The sequence below is a fragment of the Carettochelys insculpta genome, chromosome 2 (genome assembly GCF_033958435.1).
Source record: "Carettochelys insculpta isolate YL-2023 chromosome 2, ASM3395843v1, whole genome shotgun sequence".
NCBI classification, from domain to species: domain Eukaryota; kingdom Metazoa; phylum Chordata; order Testudines; family Carettochelyidae; genus Carettochelys; species Carettochelys insculpta.
Window position 1 is genome coordinate 45,706,962 of NC_134138.1, and position 11,493 is coordinate 45,718,454.

An 11,493-nucleotide genomic window follows, 5' to 3' on the forward strand; every position below is an offset into this window, starting at 1 on the left:
TAGAGCAGCCTCTGTCTACAGTAGGCCTGAGCTGGTGTGGCCCGCCACAGCCACCCTTCCCTTCCCAGCCAAACTTCCCTCTCTCTCTTCTTCCCCATCTCCCAGTGGGCTGTTCCAACCCCCATCTGTTAATCATAACTGGTAAGCCTCATCCATTTAGGGTGAGGCTCACTAGTTAAACGTTAACATCCCTAGTCCCTATCCATGCAGAGAACCCTATGTAGTTCCATTGTCATGACCCCACTAGCTCACTCCTGTGACTGCAGGGCTCCCTGCGTGGCTGATGGCTTATTTCTGCTGGTGCAAGGTGAAGGAGCTGGAAGCTGCACCCACACCAACGGTTACTGAAGGATTTTTTCTTCATCCATTTCAGTGTAAACTGAAATTGACATCTCTGGATTTAAATAGAGTCCTGCCAAGTCTAATTATAAAGCAGAAGCAGCACTTCCTCAGGACTACTGACTTCCATATCTAGCCTTCCTCCCATAAAAATATGAGGGAAGTTTCAAGCAGTTTTTTCCCCTGCATATGCTATGGTAAATTTGCCTAGTTTGCATTTACTAAACTAGAAGTAAACTAAATTACGTATAACAATAATCCAGCTGAATTAAGGGAATAGTTACCATACACCAGACTTCAACTACTATTTAAGTGAAAAATTACTAGTATATGTGAAAGCATACAATGAAAGATAGTGTCCACTGAGAGTTACAGTTTGTTACTCACAACTGACAAGGAATCACTCAAACTTTCAGCTATGAAAAAACAAAACAAAAAACTTTTTTTACCATAATAAGGAAATACACATTTGAAAAACTGACTAGCCAGATCAAGTGAGTACCAAGTAACGGGTGTTCTCAAAAAAATGAAGTAAACAGACTATAAACCAATTCCTCTCAACTGCTCAACTTCCACTGTTTGCTCTTCTGAGGTCATCGTTTCCCACACAACAACTTTCAAGCAAAAAAGGACCAACATTTTAAAATGCCTTTTTCTCCTTTAACAGGCCCCACTTCCATTCCTATGAGTCATCCTCACCCCTCAAAAAGGGCACAAGTCCAGCTGCCCTTTGGCTTGGTCATAAGATACAGAATACAGCATGACAAGTCATGTGACAAACATTAAAAACTAAAAAAAGTGAGAGACAGCCACATGGAAAACATATACAAATTCCAAAGTTCAATATTTTAAACAGTCTGATTAGATGTATTAGACACCCAAATTTAAGATTCAGCTTTTCCGTGAAAAGTCAGATGAAATGCTGTTATATAGCCTTACAAACAGGGAGTTTGTGTTGCTGTCTACAAGGATTTAATAAACAAATCAGAACTTCAAGTTTATCATCTTTGCTTTCTTGAGACCAATTACTGCAACATGGTATGTACCTTCTTTTTCCACCACCTGCCAAACTCAAACTATGACTGTTTTCCTAGTGTAGGCTATTTGATACACAATTCTAGCTACAGCATTTGCATAGCTAGAATTGATGTATGAGAATTGACTTACTTATCTAGTGAAGTCCGAAACTACCTAGGCTCACACCGACTCCCTTACTCATTGTGATAATGTGGAGTACAGAAGGTGACGGCTGAGCCCAGAAATGTCCATTTTGCCACGTCTTCATGAGACATGCAAAAATCAAACTCCGGATGACCGACCGCAGCACTTCAATTTTCCGGTTAGTACAGACAAGGCCTCAGTCCAGTTTCCAACATCAGTCAGCATCTCAGTAATATCTTTTACTAACACAGTCAGCAGATGCAACATGACTGTACCAAATAAAGGTTCTGTTCATTCTAAATGATCACCATCTGCTGCACTGAAGGCTGCCAATCTTTCACAGCTTGTAAATGTAACTAGCTATGAAGTTTTAGGAAACTTCATTTGCTCTAATTTGTCATTCTCCAGTGGAGGGTATACACATATGGCAAACTAAGTTCAATCATTTTTTGCTCTTGTGTAACTGAGCAAGGAAGAGAAAAAGAATTAAGAGGGAAGTGGCGAAGTTGCAGACAGTACACATTCATCTTCTAGAGAGGCTAACAGAGATAACAAGCAGAAAATGGATCTCATTTACATGGAATAAATGAGGTTCATGGCCTCTGAAGAAAAAGACTGCAGAAACAAAAAAGAAACACCATTTTCAGAATACAAAAAACCAATACATATTATGTAATTTTTAGATATACAAAAAGAACTTGTAATCATCAGTTTACATTTCTAAGCCAAGCAAAGAAACAGCACTCTCACAGGGCCTTGGGAGTCTAGTCAGTGCACACAAGTTATTGATTATGTATTGTAGATCTGGAAAAAGGGTGATTTCCCAGACTTCGTCCACCTTTACACTAAGGAGGAAAGTCAAATTAAGCCATGCACCTCCAGCTACATTAATTCCGTAGCTGGTGTCGACATACCTCACAGCTTCTGCGCTGTCTCCACTGTGGGAGGTCAATGGGAGCCTTACTCCTCGCAAGGAGCAGGAGTACCAGTGCCCAGAGGGGAGTCCTGTGAGTTGTTATCCCTACTAAACGAGCTAAATTGAACTCCAGAAGATTGACTGTGGTACCACTTATCTTTGTAGCAAAGACATGCCCTGACATAGCTATCTGCCTGTACTTGCTGCATTTTAAAAGAGGCCTGGGGCTGTGTTAAGTTTACCCGAAGGACCCCAATTTACACTTAGACCTGAGATTTGAGAGGACAAAAATAGGTTCTCTTTTAATTTACATAACTATCTAAACGACATTATCTAAATTTAAGTGTTTCTTTTTAAAAATAAACTTGTTTAAAATTAAATATGAATTTATTACAAAATATGCTAAGACCAAAACTTCTTAACTCAAACATTCAAATCTATAGTCTGAATCCATGAATCATTATCATAAACTTTGAGTAAAAGGCTGTTCTTCTAGAAAAAGAATTAATCAGAGGAAAGAACTTTTGACGTCAAGCTTTATAAATATGGCATAGTGGATCACATACTGTATTAAGGGCATGAACCTGTTAGGGTCCATGGGCTGTGGTAACGAGTACAAACGATTGACAAAGTAAGCATAGAGGATGGAACCCACCTCTGACTCCAGGAGATACCATCATATCTCAGCATGATTATTCACTGAACCTACCTGGATGGTCTCATACACCTATTTATAGCTTATGTGAATTCTGATGGGTTCAGCTCTCAAATTACAACTATTTATGACTACGCCCACCATGGAAACTTAAGGGTTTCAGTGTGGGAGTGAGCTGCCAGAAAGCGGGCTTTGTGTATGGGATCTGGGCGGGAGGGTGCAGGACTGGACTGAGGCTGCTGGAGAGGGGAATCCCAAGTTTAGGGGACTGGATATAGGCTGGGGGTTCCCCACTCCTGGTTTAGACAAAGGTTTAATAGTGCTGCAGCTAAACATAAGTATTTTTTAAAACATAGGTAACTAGCTGTGAATTACCTCTATTTAAAAAAACAAACAAAAAAACCCCTACTTTTTCCCCCCATCACCCTGTTAAAGCACTGATGAGTTTGTCATCAGGCCAAGCAAATTCCAGTGAGACTACATGCATGAGAAGACTGGCCAGGTCACTTGCACAAAGAATTCACCCTTCTATCTCATTCAGAAAAGACATTTAATTGACATGGTTAAATCATACAATGAAGTTACATTCCACTGGGCAAAGCTAGAATGTTGCTGGATTCAAGATTATGGGAAGGAACTGAACAGTGTTTAAAAAAAAAAAAAGGCCCACCGATAGGAAGTTCTTTAATTTGAATCTCAATGGGTGAAACAGCCTACAGAATAATTCAGTAATATATGCTTGTGTGACAAGAGACCCTGGAACTGTCTATTTTACAAAATCAACTGATACGCTGGGAAATGCTGATGCAGAAGAATATGTAGAATTAGCAGCACGTAACAAAACAAAAACAAAACACAAAATTCAGGTGTCTCTCTCTCAGATAGCAAAATACTTCTCTAACAATCACTTTGCTTCATTTTGTCTGAAGAAAGGAGAAGGAAGGATCCAAACTAATTCTACCTCAAGATATGTATTTGAATTCAGCAGTTGACTGTTCTGAGTCATTTATTAAGAACTTATGTTGACAGCTTGTGGAGACTTGGGAAAAAACAGATGGCACCGTAAGAGTCAATATAGTCTTAATTACACTAAAGGGAAATGCAGAAGATACACTGAATATACTGAAACCTATACAGTAGACCACCGACTTACATGGAGGTTGTGTTCTCGCAACCCCCACTAAAGTCAAGTTTCCCGTGCAACTCAGGGGAGCCAGGGCTCATCAGTTTCCTCGCACCCGCAAGTGGAGAGGAGCCAGGGACCAGGCGGCAGCCTGACTCCCAATTCCCCTCTGCTTGTAGAGTGGGAAAACTGACCAGGGCAGCTGCCCTTGTCAGCTTCCCCGCTCTGGTCAGCAGAGCCTGACTCTCAGCTGCCGCCCCTGCCAGGAGCAGCTGCCACTGCTGCCAGGAGTGGTTTCTCTGCTCCTATTGGGGAGGCAAAACCTCCCATCATTTGCTGCAGCTCAATCAGCTGCTGCTTCTGCCAGTAGGTCAGCTGCTGCCACTGACAGGAGCCAGGAAACTGACCAGCACGGCAGTACTGGTCAGTTCCCCAGCTCCTCTGAGTGGCGGGGAGCTGATGCCCACCACTCAGGGTCACGTTAACCCAAGGTAATGCAACTTGAGTGTGCGTATCCTGGAGACATACTGTATCCGTATTATTTGGCAAACTGCAGAAAGACTGCTGCTGTGCTGCCAAGGCTGTTGAAATCTGGAAAGAGCTTTGAGGAAATGAAGACATGCCCAACAACAAATTAAATTGCAAGCAGTAAAGTAACAGGTAGATCCATCACTTATTCCATCTCGCTGTTTTGTTAATCCTATATTCTCAACCCAAAGTACCAAGTAGCTGCCTAACTGCTGACATGGACATCTAAATTATACAGTAGTCATGCCAGTAGTGTCTGCACTACTTCAAAGTCCCTTTGCTCCTCAAAATTTTGGGGAGTGAAGGCACTTCGAAGTGCCCATGGCTGCACACATGCTGGCACTTTGAAGTTGCTGTGGGGGAGAATTAGCCTAATAAATTCCCCGCAGCACTTTATTAGTAATCTCCCATCACACTGATTAACATGCCCCCTTTCAAGTTGGGGGCAAGTGTAGCCAGGCCCAAAGCGAAAAGTCTCATTTACATTTATTTTTATCAACTTTCCATTTGTGGTTCAGTTAACTTCTAAGAGTTGTGTTTTGTGGGGGAGAAGTAGCCTAATGAAGTGCTGCTTATTCCCCACAGTACTTCATTAGTAATCTCCCATCACACTGATTAACATGTCCCCTTTGAAGCTGGGGGCAAGTATAGACCCAGCCTTTGTGATCTAAATTGCCTTTATATACTTCATGTCATCCTGCTAGCTTCTCTCCTTAGATTTCCCCAAAATGATGAGACTATACTACTTTAATAGAGACAACAATTTAGTGGCATAGAATTACTTGGAACTGCAGTTTGTGCTCAGTATGATGGGGGGCAGGTTGGTGGAGCAACAAGAAAAATGAGCAGCAAAAATATGATTGTTTCTTCATTTGAAAAGTGTTCTTTGTTTCCAAATACAAAAACCTATGATTTTTTATAGATTTCAGAGTTCCACTTATCAAAACATTTCTGGTTATTCAAATGTCGAATGAACTAACACTACAAGAGTTTCCAATAACTTATTTATTCACTCAAGCTATAAAATCATTTAGAACTGGGAAATCAACCTGAACAATGTACTTATACTTTAAAATCAAATAGTTTCCTATATTCAACATCTTTTCAGTAATAGTTCCACTATTTATGCTGTTTACAGAATAACCTTCTGTTAGTATTGTAGTCCACAGTGAACCCCCAAAAGCATCATAGTAGTAGTTTTAGCCCAATTCTTTTGTTGTCTACCAAAGAAAGATTTTAAAAATTCCTTGAATGAGTACACTTTTATTCGACCTAGAACCAAAATCAAGTGTGGCAATCAGGCAAATCAGAGTTTCTACAGAGTTTGACATATAATAATTCAAATGAACAGATAACCCATATTTTCAATGTTATAAGCTTGTGAGCAAAAGAGCCCAGATCATCATATAAATAAAAGTTGTCTGGTAAACTGAGGGCGTATTTGCTCAGTGATTTATTGCAGCCATTAAATCTGGAAGAAATGAGAAAGCAGTCCTCAGTGTGTGGAAAATGACAAAGTTAAATGCAATATGATGTTCTATTTAAACATTCACAGCAAAGCTTTAACAGAAGATATTCATTTGGCTGATTAAATCAGGTCTCATGCATGTTTTGAAAAATAAGAGACATTAAAAACTCTTAATTGGTGTCCTTGCAGTCCTTAAATCCACAATTCCCATTCAAATAAAAAAAGAGCTGTCAAGCATAGGATCAGGCCTTAAAACAGCATTCCCTCAAATGTTAAATGATACAATAATTGTAAGTTATTGGAAAGATTACACTCATCACCTTTTGAGCACCTACAAAGAGTGGGTACAAATGAGCTAATCTGGCCATATTTTCATGCACAGACAACTCATGCATTTTGATATATGGGGAGGGAGAAGGCAGGAGGGCACTTTCTAACAGGGAAGACACCTGATCACAACACTGTCTGGGCTGCCCAGCAACCGTTTGCTCTGTTCCCAGCTTTGGCCATCATGCTCTCCCTGCTCCACTAGAGTTACTGGAGTATGGTGGGGGTGGGGTGGAAACAGGTGTTCAGCCACTCTCCCTGGCAGCTGGAGCAAGACCAGGGAAGGAGCTGCTTCTCTGAGTCCAGAAGAAGCTGGCCACTCTGGCTGGCTGCTCACTGCAGTGTTGAGGCAACCTGAGAGAGAGCCTGTCTGCAAGGGTGACTCACCCCACTCAGAAGCGAAGGACCTGGAAACGTAATGGGGGTGCTCTGGCTTGCTCATTCCCTATCCTTGGAAGCTGGGCCCCAGCAGAGATTGGTAGGCCACTGCCCCAGCCGTGCTCTTACAGTCAGCTGCTATCCTGCACAGAGTAGCAACTGGTCCTGGCCCAGCTGCCAGGGACCATGCCCAGGGTTTCAGGAGACAGGCACAGTGGGAAAAGAACAGAGTCCCCATGGCTCCCCAAGCAGGCCACACAGAAACGTGAGGTAGGGAACTACCTGACAATACATGCCCCCCTTACACCTCCCCTATGTGTTCATGTACAGTATTTTTAATTCTTTCAGTTTAAAAGTGCAAACAGTTCATTCCTGCTGTGGTATCTTAGTATATATGAAGATTTTTTAAAAAATTAGCAAGGAAAATACCATTACTAATTTTGTAAAATAATTTAAATAGGGTAAGTGCTTTTCAGAGCAACGATTGCCTTATTCTTTTATACATAATGGAATCCACTTCTGGTTAAAGCCTACATATAAACACAAATATGTAAAGATTAATCCTATCGGGAAATTTACTACAGTTTCAAAACCATAAATAACCTTTTCATTTTTCTTATCTGCATCCAGTGGCTGCTTCAGATTCTCTCTTCGAACCGTCTGAATTACTTCATCCTCAGACACTTCAAGAAGAGGCCGTCCATTAGGCTGCATATGTCATCAAAAATTCAAATCAGATTAAATCTGAGAGAACAGCTAAAGCAAATCAGATAATGTAAGTTATATAATTAAGATGACAGTATGAGAGGTTTCCTTTGAAGCCAACTATAGCTGATGCATTATGGGGAACGAACCCAAATGCTAGTTTACCTATTGTTGTGAAACTGTGGTATCCAACTTCTTAAATTCAAAAAGTGATCTTATGCCTTGGTGCAACCCAGGTTTATCTCAAACCCAAATACCCTTGCACCTTCTCTGAGGCAACACTCCAGTCCCTGTTCTCCAAGGCCTCACCCTGTTCCCTCCCCCATCCTCACCTCACTTTCACCAGGCTGCTGTGCAGGCTCTGGCCCTGGGCTGAGGGGTTCACTGAGCACAGTGTTAACTGGTCACTCTACCTTGTACGGTCTCTCTAAATATAAGCTACCTATAATGGTAATCAATCTGCTCTACTTCGCAGTTATCTATGCCACTCTGAGTACCTTTTCCCACAAGTGAAAAACTGTGACTGAAAACTTGTTTTCTTGCCAACAGAAGTAGTGCCAACAACAGGTACTATCTCACCCACCTCGTCTTTCTAACATCCTAAGACAAACACCATTATAACTACACTGCAATATTGAAAGTCATTTGCTGATATGGTGAGATATTAAATAAATCTGAAAAAAAATCTAAAAAAACTTAGAAAATGTAATGGAAACCTGCAATGCAGTGGAATTTTAAAGTGGTTGCTTAAACAGTTTTACTTGGGGAGCTCTCCTTAGGGAGCCTATTATATCCACCAAGTCTCTCCCATTTAGAAATCACTTTTAGATTATTAAAATATGTTTATGGATTAACAATTTTACTTCATTTTTTCAATGAGACAAGTAAAATCTCACGTTGTGAAGAGTATCCCAAAGTCTGTTACTCATTGCTAGTTTACAGTACTTGTTCTCTTGTCTGGACATGTAAAGCCTTGAAAAACCTACACCTGTCAAATAGAGAGATATTCTGTAGAGCAGGGATAAGCAAAGCGGGGGGGGCAGGCCCTCCAAGAGGGGCACGAAATTTCAAAAGGGGGGTTGCAGAATGACTGGCTCATCCATCTCATTAAAAAGGTTGAAATATGTTATTGTTTTTATGTATGTCTACAGCAGACCCTCACTTTGCATGGACTCAACTTATGCATTTTTATACTAACAAGTCAAGTCCAGGGGACCATATTTTCTTGTACCCAGCCTCACCACTCATCCCTAATGCTGCCGGCCGGTGCAGAGGCTCCTTAGGAGACAGCTCCTGCCTTGCAGCTGCCCTGTGCTCAGAGAACAGAGAAGGGCAGGCATTGCTGGAGCTGCAGGGGCTCCAGCGCCACAGCCCAAGGACCAAGCTGCGCCGCAGCTGGTGGTGGTGGTGGGGGGCAGCAGAAGGGGCATCATGGCTGCTCTGCGTGGCTGGCAGCTGAAGTAAGAGGTGTCCCACCCCACCCTACCCCTGCCTGCCCACAAAGGGAGCCGGAGCCACAGGATGGAGCAGAGGCTCCAGCCACCTGCTTCCCTCAGCCAGGGGAATTCTAGGGGATCTCCCAACACCCTTCCATTTACGAAAATTTAATTTATGCAGAGGTTGCTCGGGATGCAATCTCCACGTGTATCAAGGGTTTACTGTATTCACATCTATATACCAACTTAAAATGTTTCTACGTACTTATTTTCTTACACATGCCAACATTTTCTTCTTTTATTTCCTTCTTATGAACACAGCTGAAATTTTCACCCCTACTGAAGCGTTAAAGAGTTATTAAATAAAAAGGAACTATAACGCAAGACCTTAGTGTTTTTTAGATTTCTTGAAATGAACTAATGCTATCACCTCCCAGCAAAATGCTTAAATGCATCTACATTTGACAAAATGGGCCTTTGTCCATGAAAGCCTATGTCCAAATAAATCTGTTAGTCTTTTAGGTGCCACAGAACTGCTGCTTGCTTTTGCAGACTAAGCAGACCACCTCTCTGATACTTCCCAGAATGCATTTGCCATTGCTCAAAACTTCCCAAGCAGCAAGAACTTAACAAGAACAGAGCACTTTCAACAAGACCTAATCATAATCCAGGAAAGCACGCATATACAACAAAAATGCAGCCATGTAGCACTTTAAAGACCAACAAAATAATTTACTGAGTCTGTTCTGGCAAGGGTATGATCTGAAGAAGTGGGTCTGACCCACAAAAGCTCATTGCCTAATAAATTATTTTGTTAGTCTTTAAAGTGCCACATAACTGCTTTTTTGTTTTGACAGAATACAGACTAACAGGGCTACCTCTCTGTCACCACAACAGTTGGGAAACCTACAAGAGGTAGCTGAGTTAGTCTGTATGTTCAAAAACAACAAGAAGTCCTGTTGCACCTTATGGACTGACATATTTTGGAGCATAAGCTTTTGTGGGCAAAAACCGGCTTCATCAGATGCATGAGCTGGGTGGAGACGGGGGTGGTTCCAGAGAAGGATTTAAAGGCATCTCAGTCAAGGGGAGGGCCACAGCTGACAAAGTCTATTCAGTCAGGGTGGACGTGCCCTAGTATTGGCAGTTAACGTGGAATTGTGAACATCAAGAGAGAAGAAATCAAGGGCTACTTGTTCCCAGACTTCACCAGCAGCCCTCCCAAACCTGCCAGAGCCTTGCACCACTCTATGTAAGTTTTTAAAACTATGGCTATAAAAGTTGAACACGAGGGTGACAGTTTTACCTTTATCTGAAACAAGCTGCTCAAATTAAGGATTATGCGTCTTTACGCCTCCAAACTGCCGCTGTACCTTATCTGGCAACAGGTGAAGCCAACCCTTCCCCGCACAGCCCTTCTTCAGCGAGCCCCAAGCCCTCCCGCACGGCCCCGCCAGCTAGCCCCACTCCCCGCTCACCCGGGCCGCCCCTTTCTCCGCAACTCTCTTCTTGTTCCGTTTCTTCAGCTCCTCACCCTTCAGCAGCAGAGCGGCCGCCGGGCCCGGGCCTGACTTGTTGGGGCCGCCGCCGCCCGTCAGGCCCAGGGCTGCCCCCTCGTCCTCTTCTTCCCGGACAGCCGGGCTCCGGGGCAACTTCCGGCGGGCCCCCGCTGCTCGGCCCGCGGCCCAGAGCAGCCCGAGTAGCAGCAGCAGCGCCAGGGCGGCCGTGGCGAGCAGGACGAGCCAGGTCGGGAGGCCCTGCGGCTCAAGGCCCAGCTCCAGCCCCAGCTCTGCGCGCAATAGGCCCAGCCCGGCGGACAGCGCGTCCCGCACCCGGGCCGACACCGCCTCGGCCTGCTGGGCCAGCGCCTCCGGCCAGCTGCGCGCCGCCATCGCTGCTCCCACCCCGCAGGGGCCGGAACCGCGCGCGAGGCGGGGGCTCAAGCCGAGCGCATGTCCCGGGGTCGCTGGGAGCGGCCCGCTCAGCACCGCGGCGCCTCGCTCCGTTCCCGGCCCGCCCCGGCTCGAGTGCAACGTCACCGCTCGGGCTCCGCTCAACGTTGGCAACGTGCGGCCGCACGCGGAGCGCAGGGTGACGTACGAGTGGGGAAGTGGCGCGTGCACGCGCCTCCAGTCTCCGGCGGCGAGCGAGGGGCGCGTGCGCCGTTGCCCCCTGTGTAGCGCTGTCAGTCAGCCTCCCCCTAGCGGGGCGGGGCGAGTCACCAGCTACACGTGGCGCCGAGAGCCCTGGCTGTCCTCTGACACGTGCCCTCAGCGGCAGCGAGCCCGGCCGGTACCACCACCGGCAGCTTGGTCGGGGCAGAGGCGAAAGGAGCAAGAGCCTCCGGAATAAGGGGATGTTGATGTTGGCAGGGTCCTTTCGGAAAGGAACCCCGTGTAGGCGAGCCGCGAGGGAGCGAACCGTGGCACTGTTGAAGAGCTGCGGCTGGCGGCATGC

At 44.7% G+C, this 11,493-nt stretch overlaps 1 protein-coding gene across 4 annotated transcripts in view; it reads right to left on the reverse strand.

The window, feature by feature from the left end:
• The window catches only part of MTDH (metadherin), a 46,064-nt gene extending 34,930 nt beyond the window's left edge, over positions 1–11,134 (reverse strand). For 3 of the 4 annotated variants that reach the window (XM_074986902.1, XM_074986901.1, XM_074986903.1), the window contains exons 1-2: positions 10,515–11,134; positions 7,499–7,603 (exon numbers count right to left, since the gene is read on the reverse strand). In XM_074986902.1, coding sequence (XP_074843003.1) covers positions 7,499–7,603; positions 10,515–10,928 — 519 coding nt within the window. In that variant the 5' untranslated portion in view covers positions 10,929–11,134. The remainder of the gene's footprint in view (positions 1–7,498; positions 7,604–10,514) is intronic. The other variant, XM_074986900.1, reaches the window with a different exon arrangement.
• Between the last annotated feature and the right edge of the window lie 359 nt (positions 11,135–11,493).